The 18,131-nt window shown below is 40.6% G+C and overlaps 2 protein-coding genes across 2 annotated transcripts in view; one reads left to right on the forward strand and one right to left on the reverse strand.

Annotated features, from left to right (window-relative positions):
* ankrd27 (ankyrin repeat domain 27 (VPS9 domain)) overlaps nt 1-1,091 on the forward strand; it is a 95,163-nt gene extending 94,072 nt beyond the window's left edge. Inside the window, 1 exon segment of the mRNA XM_052028028.1 lies at nt 1-1,091. This exon segment is cut by the window's left edge and continues 2,036 nt beyond it. The gene's annotated coding sequence lies outside the window, so the exon portion shown is untranslated.
* Nucleotides 1,092-1,213: 122 nt separating this feature from the next.
* Nucleotides 1,214-14,728, reverse strand: pdcd5 (programmed cell death 5). Its single transcript, XM_052028030.1, has 6 exons — nt 14,595-14,728; nt 10,167-10,210; nt 9,627-9,688; nt 6,519-6,610; nt 5,500-5,571; nt 1,214-2,343 (listed from the first exon to the last, which is right to left on the reverse strand). Exons 1-6 carry the CDS (start codon nt 14,658-14,660, stop codon nt 2,296-2,298), a joined length of 384 nt encoding a protein of 127 aa, XP_051883990.1. The 5' UTR covers nt 14,661-14,728; the 3' UTR covers nt 1,214-2,295.
* Nucleotides 14,729-18,131: the final 3,403 nt, after the last annotated feature.

The following is an 18,131-nucleotide window of genomic DNA, read 5'->3' on the forward strand; positions in this document are numbered from 1 at the left end:
AAACATGATCAAGCTTTATTAACCTCTAATTTTCCAAGTGACAAATTTCTATTTTTGCATCACTGATGTTAGGCTGTTTAAACATGGCATCATTGGGTAGTCTTTTTGTATAATATGATACAAAAAATACAACCTTTGCATCTAGCAACACTCCCAGAGCCAGGAAGGATTGGACTTTGCATCCTATTCAGAACGGGGGATATTTCTATTTTCCACTCCACCAGTCTTTTAAATCTTTATTTTTTGTCCTATTCAATTTCTGTACTGTCTCCTCCTTTGCTGATATTTGCAAATGCATAGTGTCAACAGCCAAAGAACCTAGGTGTGCTTCTATCCAAATCACTGAAAGCCAACCTGCAAGTAGGGAGATAAATGATAAGTTAGACGTTATTATGAGAGGGTGTGATTGTAAGGCAAGGAAGTCTATGAGACTTTACCTGAGAGGATGTACTTGCATTAGAGGGAGTGCAGTGTAGACTTGCAAAACTGGTTTCTGGGAATGGTGGTAAAAAAGCAAAAATCAACCTGCTGGAGGACTTCAGTGGATAGAGCAGCATCTGTGTGTGTGGCAGGGGTGGTGGTGGGAATTGTCCATGTTCTTGGTTGAGACCCTGCATCAGGACTAAGGTCTCAACCTGGAATGTTGACAATTCCTTTCTTCCCCCCTACAGATACTGCTCAATTCGCTGAGCTCCTCCAGCAGTTTGTTTTTTGCTCCAGCTTTCAGCACCTGCAGTCTCCAGGAATGGTGGATTTGCTGTACGAGTGATTGGTACTGTTTTCTTTAAGGAGATCTCATTGAAACTTACAAACTTTAAAACACTTGAGGCTAGATACTTACCCTGGTTGAGAAGGAGAAATTTCTTTACTTAGATCTTCCACAGCTTTCTGGGGTAGAGAATTCCAAAGGTTCACCATGCTCTGTTACTGTACTCTGTTAAAACAGATCAATAGATTTCTGGATGTTTTCCCCTTAGTGCTTGAAATGGCACTTATGGAAACTCAGCTATAATGGAACAGGCTCAGATGATCTATTCCTTCCTATTTCTTATGTTACTTAATCTGTTTATTTACAGAGATGGTTGTAATGGAGGATTCATTTCTAGGTTCTCTTGTAAAAGATGAATACCATAATTTGCAAAATCAAAGATAATGAAGTATTGAGGGGTAACTTAAGGATGCAAGGGCACAATATTCTAAAGAGAAAACACAATGTAATTGAAGTACATCTTTATTACTGGCAATGAGGCTTGGACTAACTTTAGGGGTGGCTTTTTTCTGAAAGAAACAAGCAAGGTAATAATATTTCTTCAAATTGAACTTACAATTATTTGGCATGTTATAAACTCTAATCAAAAATGTTTAATCTTGCATTCACAGCGAGAAGCACACCATGGCCAATAGTTTGGGGGGCGGGGAATAAGAAAGCATCTTTTCTGCAGAAATGCAAGAGATTCCACACATGCTGGAATCTAGAGCAATACACAAAATGCTGGAGGAACTCAGCGGGTCAGGCAGCATTTATGGAGGGAGGATTTGTTATTGTGCTCAAACGACATTTCTGTGGAAATTCAGCCATGACAGAACAGGCTCAGGTGACCTACTCCTCCCTTTTTCTTTTGTTACTTGATCTGTTCACTTAAGAGATGGTTGGAAAGGCCGTGAAGAATGTTGTAATGGAAGATTCATTCCTAGGTTCTCTTTGAATACCATCATTTGCAAAATCAAAAGGTATTGAAGGGTAACTTAAGGATGCAAGGGAGCAATATTCTAGAGAGAGAACATAATGTAATTCCCTCCATAGATGCTGCCTGACCTGCTGAGTTCCTCCAGCATTTTGTGTGTATTACATCTTTTCTGCAGGCACTTTCCCACTTCCCACACATGCTGCTCAGCAACCTGGGATTAACATGGAAAACTAACATTAGACAAAACCCATTATACAGGTGTGCAAAATAATTTGTAAACCACTTTTTTTTGTATAATATCCACATCTTAGGAGTCAACTTTTTTTCTGATATTCCACAATGTAGTTTAAATCAAATTGGTTAAGAGTTCTCCAAGTCTTTTTAAAAATTCCATCTCGAAGCACATCTCCACAAATAACCATTGAGCTTCCCATTCATTCAATACAAACTGCATTTAGAACCACCACATTGTCATGCAATACAAAACTATAAAAGAATTCTTCCTGCAAACAAGGGGGAAAAAACATAAATCTGTCCATCCTCTGTCGATACAATGCTCTAGCTTCAATTCCCCTCATTATTTATAAATTAGACTCTTGCTCAGAATTCAGTAATCGTCCTCTTCATCAGAATCCATTACTTTTCTTCTGTTGAACTGAAATTGAAATTGACAAGATATGAAAGTAAGTTTTTCCAAAAATGTTGCCAAGTATACAATGTTCAGTTCAAGTTATACAATTTCAATACCAAGCTTTTCTTTCTATTTTACTGCTAAGATGTTCTTCCAAATCTAACCTGTAGCACAATTACAGCTCCAAGATTTAAGGTAACCTGATATATCCAAGGGAGATAATCCCACCAGCTGTTAATGTTAGAAAACTTCAACTGTTTACAGGCAAGAGTCAAGGGGTGGTCTTAATGGGGAGACAAAATTACTGGTTAAACACTGAAATATAGCCTTGAGTGTTCTGTATAGCTACAAAAGTATTAAGCACAATGCTGTTAAAAATTAGGATCTGATTTACAAAAAGCACCATATAGCATGATGTTTCCTTTATTTTTGATTTCCCTGACTAACCAATACTTGAATCTCAGAGCCATGCAGAAATAACTCAAATACAATCATTTCTGGGCTGATTTGGAGCATCTTTTTTCTTACAACTAATACCTAGAATAAGTGATGAACATATTACCAAAGGAATTTGGAATATCAGAATTATAATCATGTCTCACAAATCTTTTGAGTTTTTTTTTGAAGAAGTAACTAAGAGGATTGATGAGGGCAGGGTGATGGATGTTGTCTACATGAACTTTAGCAAGGCCTTCGATAAAGTCTCATGTCAGTGCCTATGTTATTAGAGGCAAGGTACTAGCATGGATAGAAGATTAGCTGACTAGCAGAAGTCGGAGAGTGGGGATAAAGGGGTCATTTCCAGGATGGCTGCCAGTGATTAGCGTGCAGGGGTCAGTGTTGGGTCTGTTATTTACACATTATATGTTAATGATGTGGATGAAGGAACTGATGTTACTGCGGCCAAGTTTGCAAACTATACAAAGGTAGGTAGAGGGAGTTTGAAGGAGGACTTGGAACCAGTTGGGAGAGTGGGCAAAGTGGCAGATGGAATACAGCGTTGGGAAATGTGGGGCTATGCACTTTGGTAGGAAGAATAAAGGTGTAGATTATTTTCTAAATGGGAGAGAATTCAGAAATCAGAGGTGCAAAGGGACTTGGGAGTCGTAGTTCAGGTTTCCCTTACGATTAACTTGCAGGTTGAGTCAGTAGTAAAGAAGGTAAATGCAATGTTAGCATTCATTTCAAGAGGACTAGAATATAAAAAAAGCAAGGATGTACTGTTGAGACTTTATAAGGCGTTGTTCAAACCTCATTTGGAATACAATGGTTAGTATATGGGGTCCAAAGTGCCCTGGCCCTGGAGAGGGTCCAGAGGAGGTTCACAAGAACGATCCCAGGAATGAAAGGCTTGAAGCACGAGGTGCATTTGATGTCTCTGGGTCTGTACTCAATAGAGTTGAGAAGGATGAGGGGGATCTCATTGAAACCTACCAGATACAGAAAGCCCTGGATAGAACAGATGTGGAGAGGGTGTGTCCATTAGTAGGAAAGTCTAGGATCCGAGGGCACACACTCAGAATAAAGGGGCGACCCTTTAAAACTGAGATGAGGAGGAATTTCTTCAGCCGGAGGGTGGTGAATCTGTGGAGGCCAAGTCATTGGGTGTATTTAAGGCAGAGGTTAAAAGCTTATTGATTAGTAAGGGGGTTAAGGGTTACAGGGAGAAGGCAGGAGAATGGGGTTGAAAGAAAAAAACAATTGACCATGATTTCCATGGTTGACTGGCAGAGCAGACTTGATGGGGTGAATGGACTAATTCTGCTCCTATATCTTATGGTCTAGCATTGTAGGCTAGGCTGGAAGGTGAGATCGCATGAGGTCCAAGAAGAGCTAGCTAATTGGATACATAATTGGCTTAATGGTAGGAAGCAGAGGATGTTGGTGGAAGGTTCTTTCTTGGATTGGAGGTCTGAGGCTAGTGGTGTGCCTCAGGGATTGGTGCTGGGCCCATTGTTGTTTGTCATTTATGTAAACAATTTGAACGAAAATGTACAAGGCATGGTTAGTGAGTTTGCAGATGACACTAAAATAGGTGGTGTTGTAGACAATGAAGAAGGTTATCAAAAATTACAGGGGGAATCTTGATCAGCTAGGTAGGTGGGTTGAGGAATGACAAATTCAGATAACTGTGAAGTATTGCATTTTGGGAAGTCAAACCAGGGTAGGACTTTCTTAGTGAACGGTAGGGCCCTGGAGTGTTGTACTCCGAGGTCCCTCTGTTCTACAAGTACAGAGTTCCCTGAAAATGGTGTCAGTTAGATAGGGTGGTGAAGGCGGCTTCTAGCATGCTGGCCTTCATCAGTCAGGGCCATGGACTATAAGGGCTGGGACATTATGTTGCAGCTGTACATGTTGGTGAGGCCACACTACTGTACAATTTTGGCTACCCTGCAATAGGAAACATATCATTAAGCTGGAAAGTTTGCAAAAAAAATTTACGAGAAAGTTGCCAGGACTCAAAGGCTTGAGTTATAGGAAGAGGTTGGGCAGGCTAGGACTTTTATTCCTTGGAGCAGGATGATGATGGGTAACCTTATAGAGCTGTATAAAATCATGAAGAGCATAGATAGGGTGAATGCACACAGTGTTTTTCCCAGAGAAAGGAAATCAACAACTAGAGGGCATAGGTTTAAGGTGAGAAGGGAAAGATTGAAAAAGGACCTAAGGGGTGGCAACTTCACATAACGAGTGGAGCGTATTTGGAATGAGTTGCCAAAGAAAGTTGTTGAGGCAAGTACAATAACATAATTTAAAAGACATTTGGACAGGAAAGGTTTATAGGGCTATGGGACTAGTTTAGATGGGCATCTTGGTCAGTATGGTTGAGTTGGGCCGAAGGGCCTGTTTCCATGCTGTATTAATCTCTCTGATACACTTTAGATTCTTGTCCATGATATGCCTACTTTTATCATTGTATATGATGTTGATTTCTATATTGTAGAAGCTGAACACTTTCTACAAATTCACCATTTATATTTTAAAGGATATATTTTACTTATTTTTAGATGCAGGTTTTTGCAGTCCCATTGTGGTGAAATCAAATGTGGTTTTAATTGGAATGGACACTGGGTTTGCCAGAGAAATACCAAAAGTTTTAAAACACTTTGGGAAGATAAATCAAAGGAATGCCAAACTAAATAATAGCAACTACAAATATCTACAACTATCTGCAATTACCTTCACCATCGTTTGCTTTCCCATTTGTTGGTTAACTTTTTCAAGGATTTCGATTAAGCCCGATTCAGAAATCTAAAAGCAAAGTTAAAAGACAGATGAAGTTTGATATTTGTAATGGGGCTGGATTCACTTCTGATTCTGCAGAGCAGTGACATCACTTTTTAAAAATTAATAGAAATGCATTTCAAAAAACCAGCACAATTAGTCTCATCTGCTTTCTACTTAATTGAAATATTTTTCAGAGTTTTGAATTTTAAGTGTTAATTCTTCTCCACACCCCTTCTAGAGCCTTTCTTGCATCTGATGCTTTCCAAAACTGGCAAGACAAACTAAAGACCTGGAATCAGAAAAGCATTTTTCCCTCAAGCACCAGCTGTTAGATAATGGACAAAGGCAACTAAAACAATATCACCACTACTTTAGTTACTTAAAAGATTCAAAACATCTCTAGGTTAGTTTTTCACCACTGAAACATCCTGGATTAAGTCATCTCCAGGTTGCATTGAGAAGCAGTTCCTTAATTGTCTCCAAGTTAGAATTCATAACCCATAGATAAATGCAAGATTAGGCTTTACTTTTGTAAAATTGTAGACCATATGCCCACATTTTCACATGGCAGTAGTCTGAGGCCATAAAGTAGAAATGGTATTATATTTACAAAAATAACATGTAAAAGCACAGACAGTACAAATGCTGGAATCTGGAGCAATAAACAATTTGCTGGTGGAACTCAACGAGTCAAGCAGCATCTGTTGGGGGCGGGGAGGAATTGTCAACAATTCGCGTCGAGACCCTGCATCAGGACGGAGTGGAGAAGGAAGATGGCCAGTATACAGAGGAGAGGGAAAGGGGTGAGACAGATGTAATAGCACATGCTGTATTCCCAAAACCTTAAAACTTGTAGTGAGTTAAAAACTTCTCTCTGAAAGTGATTTTTTTTGCATTAACTAAGTACATGAAAATATTTCTCTAACTTTAAATAAAGGGAGCTCAAGTTATATTTAGATTGATTGTCTTACTTTTCCACCAAGCTGCCCAAATTTTGCCATCTGTATCAAGTAATTCTCCACCGACTTGGCCTTCTCAGGCTTTACGAGAGCCAAATTACTCACTGGGAATGAAAAAAATAAAATGACACAAAACTTAAAGAAAAAAATACTTTGATACCAACAATTTGAATCATATTGCAAACCTCCTTAGTAATTTCTGAGATTACAATTTAAACTTACCTGGACTACTATTTGTAAATTTTCTAATCACTGTTTCATTTCATGGATGAATGCTGCCAATGTTTTACATTTACAGTTCATTTATTGATGAGAAGTAGAAAACTAAAGTTGAAAAATGTCCAATACACCATCTAGCAAGCAGTATGAACTTGCTTGTTAATAAAAATTTTAACTTTCAAGTTCCTTCTCAAGTTTTGACTATAAGACGTGCCAGTTAATTGGGCAAGTCTCACAAAATTATTTACACAGCTAATGCCCAAATTCCTCTAGTAGATACAGTGATGTGGTTTTTATTTTATAAGACTGTAGAACTGGTCTTTTCAATCCCAGCAGTACACCAACATCACATGGTTGGCAAGTAATGAGTAAACAGCGCTTCAACTTTTATCGGCATGAATCAAATATCTATTTAAGTATTTGCTTATTGACATCTCATTTACGAGAGTGATATTTGATTCACTGAGGGGTGAAGATAATCCACTCCTCCGCTCTCTTGGTTAGTTCAAGGGATTAGATGACAACACTGGCAAAAAAAATAAGATATATACTCCATATTTAAATATTTGAGATAGTCACTAAAGAATGCATACCATCCCCAAAAAAACCATGAAAATGTTTTAAAATCTAACAGCTGGTAAACCACAACCCCGACTTAGCCACCTGTCAAAGACAGGTGCAATGATGCAGGTGCCATAAATGGCATCTCTATTTCCCAGCTCATCCATAATTGGAGCCTGACAACATAGAGCCAGAAATTGATTCCTAGGAATTGGTTGAGAGGCAAAAATGGGTGCCTAAAGCACATGTGTCAAAGCTGCACCCTTGTCTGGATCATGTGGCAAGAGGAAATTTTGTAAAGCTTATACAGGGAACTCCCGAGGTAACACTGCAGGGGAGAAAAACACTAGCTACGATCAAATAGTTCATGTGGAAATAAACAAGGACAGATCCACCAACACATTAGGTGAGAATGGTGTGCTCAACCTTGCCAAAGGCAATAAAGAGATTGAAGATAACCGAATAATGCACCACTTCAGAGGATGTAATTTATGATTTTAATTAATACAGTTGCAAGTGTAGAAATCTGATTGGAAAAATTAAAAGATGTGAGACATAAAAAGAGGAGTTCAAATAAAGGCTAACAATGCATTTCCTGCAAAGGAAGGAAGGTTTTCGATGGGTCAGCAGCTTGGGAGAACAGAAGGGATCAGAGTTGTTATTTAAAGGTTGATTTGAAAGGAGGTCAATAAGAACCTTTGCATGTCAGCATAGATGCTTGGTGATACCTTTGGATTCTAGGATAATCCTGAAGTAGTAGGCAGCTCTGGCTGAGGAATATAATTGTCTATAATACTCTATGCAGCCAAGCCAGATAATAAAGTTTGCTGAGCACATGGGCATCAAAGGTTGATCAAATGCTGTTCAATTATTGTGATAAATGCACAGAAAAAAACTGCTGGTACACTGAAGTAAAATGGAAGTAGATAGGGAACAGTTTCCAGAACCAAATGCAGAAGAAAGCGGGGTTGAAAGGAGGAAGGCAAATGTTAATGAAAAGCAAAAATTATAAAAAGGGCCCGAGATAACATAGTCAAGAGGATTGGCACGAATATAGTAAACATATTCATAAAGGAGACTGCATCAGGCAAATCCAAAAATTAATTGCCAACCCAGTGAAGCTGCAACACATGCATGCTCAACAGTGAGAATAATGCCCAGAGACATGGCCATGCAATCCTACAACCAGTGGGTCACATCAAAGCTCTGCAGTCCTGTGATATGTAGTTATGAATGGTGGTGGATAGTTAAATGGCTAACAGAGGGGGTGGCTTCAAGAACATCCCATCCTCAACAATGGCGAGGCTTGGCACGTGAGCAAAAAGACAAAGCTGAGCATTCACAGTCCATCTCCATTTCTTCCCAAGATCCCTACCATCACAGAAGCCAGTCTTAAGTGGGAGTACCCTCAATTGGAGGACTGCAGAAGCACAAGGTGGCTCATCACCACCTCCTTAAGGGCAATTAAATCCCGGTCCTGTCAGCAATATTCACGTGATTAAAGAAAACAAAGCAAGGTGGAAGGACAGTGAAGTCGCTGAGAATAAAGCCTGCTATGCTGAAGCAGATGTTGAGTGAAGGATACAAACAAAAATAAAACATTTAGAACTGCATTCGTTTGAAAGGAAATAGTATGGGACTTGCACATATCTGGTCTTAATAACAAATCTGGCATTCCTAATTTGCCAGTCCACTTCCATGTGGGACTCCGCAAGGACCCCCATCTTACTCAGATTACTGTTTTCTGATTGCGCCTCAGGTTAGACTAACTTTATTGGGGATTGTCGAGTTGTGGATATGAAACATACAGGAAAGTTTCTTTTACATTATTTCTATTTCCTTTATTGTCTTATGTATTTTAGAAGTATTTGGATAATATTACTTTAAAATGTTTAATTAATTTTTAATTTACCTTGAATAGTTTTTAAAATGTCTCTAAACATCAAAGACATATTAAATCTATTTATTGTTACGTTTCATGACCCTCTCAAAAGTTGCTGGTGGGATTTGCCAGCTGTCAGTGTTTTTTCAGGGTGGGGCCCTCTCAATGTACTGCAGGAGATTCTGGTGCCATTCAGATCACACCAGTGGAGTCTGAGATGTTTCAGGTTAGCATGAAAAGCCCTCTACTGAAGGATCTGTTAGGCATGGGGAGACCACACACCAGTATGATCTGCTCTATGATATTTGTTGATCCTGCTTCCAGCTGACTTTGATCACTATAACACTGATCATTACATGTTAACGATAAAATCTTTAAAAGTGATGTACGACATGGTCTACTTGATGGTCCAACATATTTTCCATTTAAGTTGTATGGTAGAGTTTTCAGTTACTTACATCTGGCACGAGCAGACTGATCTAAAACCTGAGCAAGAATACTGTTCCTCATTTCTGACTCCCTGCAATCACAATTTGTTCATATTAAGGAGGCATGAATAAGAACAGTATTGTATTGCTTCTGAACAAAATCAAGAAAATAAAAAAAACTGGATTACTTAGAAAAGTGCAACAACATTTCTGCACCAGAATCAAAATATGGACTTAGTGTCAGAAAATTCTTAATATGGAATATAAATTCTGATAAAGAAAAAAAACATTCAAATAAAGAACAAGTACAGAACAAAACAATGGCACTAATGCTCTAGTATAAAGCACATTCATACCATCAATCTATCAGGCTAAGTACTTTTCTACAGAGAGGAAAAGAGATAAAAGTGCAGAGTAGGTCATTCTTATAAATGTTAACCTGACAAACCCTCCTCCTGCCACCAACTGGCACTTGCATATAGCCAGCTGGAAAATGGCAAGGTGTAGTACAGAGCTAAATGTAAATAATGCAATTAAAAAGTTTTATTTTAAAGCAACTGGCATTCTTACCGTTGTTTTGCCTCTTGCTGGCTTTGCTGATCATCTGGTGCATCCTAAGTTCAAAAATAGGTATACTTAAAAGGTTAAAAAGTCCTCTTAAACAAATACTAGTTTTTTAAGTAAAAACAAAGCCACATAGCATCATATAAATATGACAATGATATTTTACACAATTTACACATCACGTATCAATTTGACCACAGTTAACAGCTGACTTAGGTGATAAAACAGCTGCAATCACTAGACAGTTAAGTAAAATAACAATCTGTGCAGCACTTTCTATACATATTATGTCATGCAAAAGATATCTAACTCTGAATTCAATGATAATCTTATACAACAAGCAGTTTTGGAAGCTTCTGGTCTAATTTTACATTTAAAACATTAAACTAACTTCCTAAGACATTTGCATTACTTATGCTCTGAACTTACTGACCAATACAACACTTTAACTTGTGCCTCACAGCCACGGGCCTGCAGAACAACAGCAACTTTATGATTTCTGTGCACATGTATGTAACCAGGGAAATCCAGAAGTTGGTCTCAGCAATATTGCCATAAAGCAGCTAGGTATGCTCCAGTACTGGACTCATCATGAAGTTCAGCAAAGAAGCGGGAATTTGGGCTAAGTACTCAACACCTAGGAAATGAATACATCAGAAATTCACATCTATCTTAGGAAGTGTAGGGTATTTGCTTGTCAATTCCAGTATAAGGGAACGGCTACGAGAGATTCAGCCAAGAGATTCAGATGGATTATTACTCTGAAAATACTCTCAGATGTTTCTAAAAGAGTTAAATCTCGCAATTCCAGCTTAGCCCAGAGGCATGTCTTAGCTATCATTTTCCTTCTTGTGAATGGGGACAGTTTTTGAGCAGCTCCTCTTGTAGAATCAAGTCCTTGGTCTGTACAAGGTTCTTCCATGGGGGATTTCAACACCACCTTCCACTCCCACCTGGAAGGGTACTTCTTGAAAAGTGCTTCCTCTTCCCATTGCCATGAATGTGTCATGTTCAGGTGTATCCCCAAGATGACAGATCACTCTAATCTCCCATACAGTTGGACACCAGCAGAAGGGTTGAGATAACTGGTTGGACCAACTGACTTGGGTGAATGTAGAGCAAAACCTCTATTCCCACTCCTGCTGCCTCAATAACAGAAGATTCAGAATTGACATTTACACAGATTATATATGCACCTCACTGAATCTCCATGTTGCTGGTACTAAGCTCAGACCACCTGCTGCAGATGGAGGTCATTTCACTCAGCATGCTTGCAAACTAATTTTACCAGGATGGCACACCTCGTAGAGCTGCTGCCTCACAGTGCCAACGAGCCAGTTCAATTCTGACCTCTGGTGCTGTTTTGCAAGTTCACTCTGTGAACACACTGATTTCCTCCAGGTGCTCTGGGTTCCCCCTACATCCCAAAGATCTGAAGGTTGGTAGGTTAAAAGTCGCTGCTTTAAATTGCCTCTGGTGTATAGGTGAGTAGTAGAATGTGGCGAGAGTTAATGGGAGTGAGAGAGAATAAAACAGGATTAGTGTTAATGTGTTTGATAGTCAGCACATACTTGGAGGGCCAAAGGGCCTGTTCCCATGTTGTATGACTATGAAGGCAAGAATCAGTAATGGTAACCATGAAACCAAAAATCAGATTCATTGATGTCCTTTAAAAAGGATATCTGCCATTCTTGTTCAATCTGACCATTAATGTGGTTGATTCTTAACTGCCCTGTGATGTCTGTTAGTTGAAAGGGGCAATAAAGGATGTATAATAAATTCTGGACTCATCAGCCACGTCTACATACTGTGAGCAAAATAAGCTTCAGAATGCACATATCTGAATCACGAGTCAATCATGAGTCCCTGGTCTTAAATACTGAAGGCATCATGCAATAATCTACTCCTATTTCAAGGGCCTGTTCTCCTGAATCTATCGAACACAGAATTTTGAGGGAAGCCTGAACGTAGGCCTAGACAGTACCAATCAACACAATACACCGCTGAACCTCGCAGAGCCAATTGGAGTTCTCCGCTAGTTCTGGAGGGAGAAGAAATTTTGGCTGAATGGACTGAGTATACTGTTCCATCGGTGTTCTGGGGCATCCTGCTCTGGATATGTGCACAAGCTCAAGTCTAGCAATTTGGGGATGCCCCCCTCACACAAGGTGTTAAGAACTGGCATCCAATTGTTCTCCTTGGCATATACTACTAGATCTCTGACAGATAATGTGTGCTTAGTTTGGTACTGTTTGGCTCAAGTGAACCAGCTTGAACATTTACATAGCCCCACTCCAGTACAACACCCATCAGGTCCAAGCCCTGGTCCAGCTTTCCCATAAGGTTGATCTGATGTTCACCTTCCTTCGCCTAGATGATAAGATTTTTTTTTAAAAGTCCAGATCGAAAATACTCTTGGGGGACTCTACGTCCAATCTAGCTGGGATGCATTTTAATTCCTGGATCTTCTATACAAATCTGTGGAATGTTTAAGGTGAACATGACAATGGCAGCTTCATTTCAGAAGAAGTGCATATCAGATATCTCATGCCTGTCCAATTATGTTCACTGCATGAAATCTTCCTTGCACTTCTGACGAAGAATTATGGGACTGTGTATGGACCAAAAGTAGAGATTTCAGCCCACACACAGCTTATGTCGGAGACATAGTCATGACTTGTGAAAAATGCTCAGGTTTATAGATGAACAGGGAGAAGTGTTTCAGATTCATGACAAATCAGCAACAGCTGGGCTCCCAGATGGAACAGCTCAGACCCATCACCAGAGCTCCTTCATCAAGCAGTATTGTAAGATCAGATGTTATATGATAAGCTTATATTGGACAAGAGGCCAAAGCTGGAGCGGGATGGAGAATTGAAGTAACAAGCAACTTAGGTCACACCTAAGGACTGAACAAAGTTGTTCTGCAAAGTGGACACCCAATCTGTGTTTGGCTTCTCCAACACAGAAGAACACACTATAACACAGGAGAACACACTATAACACAGAAGAACACACTACTAGTACCAAATGCAGCACACTTAATTTGTAAGAGATCTAAATGAATCACAGCCTCACTTTGAAAGATTGTTTGGTTGACGGTAGGAAGGGAAGAGCTAAAAAGACAGATATTCCATCTCCTGCAATTGTCAGCACATATAGAAGAGGAAATTGGAGAGTCGCAGAGTAGTGCCTTCAGAATGCTCAAGGGGCAAGGGAAGACATGCCAGCACTATGTTGAGGGTGGCAGTATTAGCTACTCATAAAGTTATCTGTTCTGCACTAGCAAAAGCAAACTGGGTGACCTCTTAGAAGAACACCTCCATTCAGTCCACAAGGATGACCCTGGGCATCTAGCTGCCTGTCATTTTAATTCTCCTTCTCAGTCCCATCCCTGGGTCTTGAGCCTCTTACACTGTTCCAATGAAGTTCAAAGTAAGCTGAAGGAATAGTGTCTCATCTTCTGCCTCAAATGTTGAGTCAGTTTTTCCTCCCTCTCCAAATGCTGTCTGAACTGCTGAGTACTTTTATTTCAGATTTCCAAAAACTGCTTGTGTTTTGTATCTCACACCTCTGGCATTTTTGTTTTCTTTCCAGTTCTCATTCATCTCCTATTCACATCTCTAGAAAGATCAGCTGCAATTAACAAGACTTCACCATCCTCACCAGCATGTGTGTCATTCAGCTTCTCTTGGTTTACACCTTATTTCACAGATCCCTCTTTTGTTCTCTCCACCCCGACCCTGCCCCTTCTCTGCAACTCGAAACGCGTTTTGACTTCTAAATCTTCCTATTTATGATGAAACGTCATCCCATTTTCACTGATGCCGAGTATTTTCATCATTTTCCGTTTTAATTTTTCCGGTGAGCTTTTACTTTGCTTTCTCAACAGCGAATGGCTTTGCGGTACTTTTTCCATGGGGGGGGGGGGGGGGGGGGGGGGAGATGTTATGAATTCCATCCAATAAACACATTCACTGGCTCCCAGGCCACATGCAGTCTCGGCAGTCTAGACGTGTCTGACCTATATTTCCAAAGAGGTGCAAGAAGTTGCAGCTGTTTTCCCTGCTATTTGAAGGAGCTGCTCCTCTATTCCTGGTCTCCAGCTGCCGGATGAGAATGGGGGGAGGGGGCGAGAGCCGGGGATGGGCAGGCAGATTCGGGACCGTGAGAGCCGAATTTCCACATCCTACAGGACTTACTTGGCATTAAATACAAACGTGCAGCAGTTGCATGACGCCCGCGTGTTCCCTCTCCCCTCCCCAAGCCGCAGCCCTGACCCAGTGCCGGGCCCCAGCGCTGCAGACCGGCCAAACTACACCGCCTGGTCCAGGCAGGAGCCGCTGCCAGGCGCTAGCGCGGCGGCCGGGACCAGGCCCGGTCCCTGGTGGTCCCGCGGCGGCTCACAGAACCCGTTGGTGTTCGCGGCCTTACCCCGCGCTGAGCTCGCAGCTCGGCCAGTCTCTGGCGCCGGATCGCCTCTAGCTCTTGATCCTCCATCGCGAAAGGCCTCGAACCGCTTGGAAACGCCAAGAAGCGCAGCGGCCCAAGCAGGCACCAAACACAGCGAGCTCTCCGCCAGCACCGCCCCTAGCGGGTACGCCGGGTACCGCCTTCTGTCTGCAGCGCCGCTGGCCGGACTATTTGGCGATGTTGCAGACGTATTGCGTTGGTTAACAGCTTGCATGCCACCAATGATGCAGACAAACATGGGGGCAAATTTATCGGGCAGCTGTATTTGAGGACGGTGCTCCCCAGTCTGATATCAGTCCACTGATAGAATCAAACGCTTTAGTGAGGTCAAAAACGTCCTGGTGGTACTGCTCCCTGCATTTCTCTTGGAGTTGTCACACAGTAAAGATCATGTCATGTTAAGGAACTTAAGCTAATCTTCTGAACAAGTGGGAAACAGTTCGACTTACTGTGACTACAGTCCTGAACAAAGGGCAGTAGAACCAAGCTGCCAGAGACAATGCCTTTAGTTGCAATAGAGGCCAAACTGCAAGCCACTATTAACTTGTTCACTGAAGCTTGAAAGGATGGGCCCTGCACTCAACATCTACAATTCAAATGTTCTTTACTAATTTAGCTGAGGTGTAGAATATTGCACTTTGACAATAAAGGTTTACAGCAAAGGTGGACAAAGAGATATCACAGGAGCCACCTCTCGGCAAAGATAGACATTGATGATGGTGGAGGCAGGTACATTGGACAGGTTCAAGAGTTTGTTGGTTGGGCATATGGAGGAATGTGAGATAGAGGGATATGCGGGAGGAAAGGGTTAGATAGTGTGAGGGTGGTTTGATGGACGGCACAACATGGTGGGCCGGAGGGCCTGTTTTGTGCTGTATGGTTCTATGGTTCTATGAATTTTATCATCACTTGCAAACATGCTAGCACAACCTTTGGTTTGTTGAGGAAAAGGCTATTTCAAAACCAAGGCCTCAGACCCAAAACAAAATTCATGGTTTATCAGGCAGCAGTGATTTGTGCTCTCCTATGTGCATCTGAGGCTTAGACTACCTACAGCAGGCACCTTAAGGCACTTGAAAGAAACCACCAAGAATTTCTCTGCAAATCCTCCAAATTCACTGAAAGCGTATGCAAATAAATCAGTGCCCTTCTCAGACCAATATTCATAACCACGAAGCCTTGTATACACTCTGTTGCTTCATAAGGCAGCTAGAATTCATATACCCAATACTATTCTCCCAAAACAGACACTCTGTCCTAACACAGAAAGATATTATAAAGCAGACAGTGAAAATGATTCAAGGATGAGCTGAGAGCCTCAATTAAAAAATGCATCAGGCCCAGGGACAATTGGGAATCTTTGGCCCATGATCACTCAAAGCGGAGAGGAACATTCAGAATGGTAGTGAGAATCTTGAGTCCATGCATCAGGAACATGCACAAGCCCTACCTAAAAGATAGAAAGCTCAGTGTGTTGAATTATATTTGAACTTCTACGTATTTGGCAGGAAGGATTTTTGCTTTAATAGTGATTACAATATTGCTATGAAGTTAGATTCAATTTACAAGTGATTCAATCAAGACATTTTATTGGGAAACAGTTGAGAAATTGTTTAAGACAATTTGGTTGGAACTTTAAAGAAATCAGCAGTCTCAGCATTCAGTATATAAAGATTGCCTAAAACATCTAAAAGACGTTTGTAGCATGTAACACTAAAATTACTTTCATTCAAAGCTATCCAGCTGGGAATCTAGATAAATATACCCAGGATTATTTTCATCACATTAGACTTGACTATTTCAGTGATCCCATTGGCTGGTTCCCCCCCCCCCCCACCCCACCCCACTACATAAAGCAAAGCTTATGCAAAATCCTGCTACTTACATACCAACTCATGCGAAGTCCAAAGGATAACCTATAATTGAAGAAGAGATGGTCATGAATAGATCATTGATAGGTTCCAGAAGTAACACTAAACGGCAGGAAGAAAAACCAAAAGCAATTTTAAATTTAGTATTTAAAATTTAACCAAAATATTAGCAACAATTTCCTCTTGCCAAAAGTGCTTCTCAGTGATTTCTAGGAGCAATGTTATAGAATGAGTTCTGAAATCACAGCATTAAACATAGAACAAGGTGGGCTTGACTTAGCATCAATATAGGTGTAATTTGCACTGCTTTAAGGTAATGCTTGTCACAAAAAGGTACTTTATGAATGCAAGTTATTTGCTCTAGATAACAACTGGCTAACCAGAATATTGGAGCAAATAGCTTTCTACTTTGCCACAGCCCTGAAAATGTTCTAATCAAAGTCATAAATGAGATCCTCCTACTGTGCTGGTGCACTATCCTTTAAGTCTTCTCAACCTTTCTGCAGCTTTTGATGTTGTTGACTACATCATCCAAATTAGTGCCCCTTCTCTAGAAACCTCCTAATTGCAAATCCCTTCTTTGGTGCTAGACTTTCCTATCTAGTCACAGTAATCAGGGCTTATGTACATTTGGTTTCTCTTCCTGCCCTTCAGCGTTACTTCTGGAACATACTTCATGATCTATCCTTGACCGGTTTCTCTTTTACAATTTTTCAATTACAGGTTATCCTTTGGACTTAGTATGCAGGTAGCAGGATTTTGGATGAGCTTTGCTTTATGTAGTGGAGGAGACCAGCCAAAAGATCATTGGAATAGTCAAGTCTAATATAATAAAGACATCAGCCTGATCCACTTATCCACTGGAGACACCTTCCTGTAAAAATCACTTCTTTCAATCACTCCATTACCATGGTCTTTGTTGAGCAGCCAATTCAAATAGGTTTACAGGTGCTATGATCCAACTTTCTGCATGAGTGCTTCTCTACATATCACTTGTGAGAATTAAAGATGTAGGTTTTACTGGCAATGTAATAACTCAAAGCATGCCTGCTCTGAAATTCTACAAATTCATGACAGATTTACCTCACTTCCACTTTCACCTGTCTTTTCCCACTCCTGCATTCATACGCATTGGTTTCCTAGATTCCAGGCCAGTAGAATGGTACCTGAAACCACAACCTTTTAACTCAATGCTACAGCTGAGCCATCTAAGACACAAATATATGTAGATTAAAATTGATACACCCATTTATGTCAATACTTGAAAATAAATCCGAGCTTTCTTAGTCACCTGTTGAATTTAATTGTAGGACCATTTTTAACTTTTACCTTTTCTGGTATACAGAGGACTAGGCTGTAAGTATGGAGAGGGTGAACAGGAGATTAGAGTGGGGGGAGACATACAAGAATGTTGGAGAGGATACTGTGTTTCAGTGATAGGCAAAAATATTGGGAGGGGATGGTGGAGAGAGCATTGCAAGGAACATCAGAGAAGGTGAGTAGTGGGGGAGCAGCAGGAAATATCATGTGGTTTTCTAGAAGAAACTAGGGTAGACCGAGAAGGTATTGGAGAGAGCCACAAATCTGATTGTGGGAAATGGATGCAGGAAAGCTTGATGAACTGAGG

This window comes from Pristis pectinata, chromosome 13 (assembly GCF_009764475.1).
Source record: "Pristis pectinata isolate sPriPec2 chromosome 13, sPriPec2.1.pri, whole genome shotgun sequence".
Lineage (NCBI taxonomy): Eukaryota > Metazoa > Chordata > Chondrichthyes > Rhinopristiformes > Pristidae > Pristis > Pristis pectinata.

What these genes read in the sequence shown, in the direction of transcription:
- pdcd5 (XM_052028030.1), bottom strand. Translation starts at nt 14,660, where the DNA reads ATGGAGGATCAAGAGCTAGAGGCGATCCGGCGCCAGAGACTGGCCGAG. An exon ending in AGCTGCGAGCTCAGCGCGGG is followed by an intron (nt 10,211 to 14,594) that starts GTAAGGCCGCGA and finishes TTTTGAACTTAG; the next exon opens with GATGCACCAGATGATCAGCA. An exon ending in CAGCAAGAGGCAAAACAACG is followed by an intron (nt 9,689 to 10,166) that starts GTAAGAATGCCA and finishes TTGTGATTGCAG; the next exon opens with GGAGTCAGAAATGAGGAACA.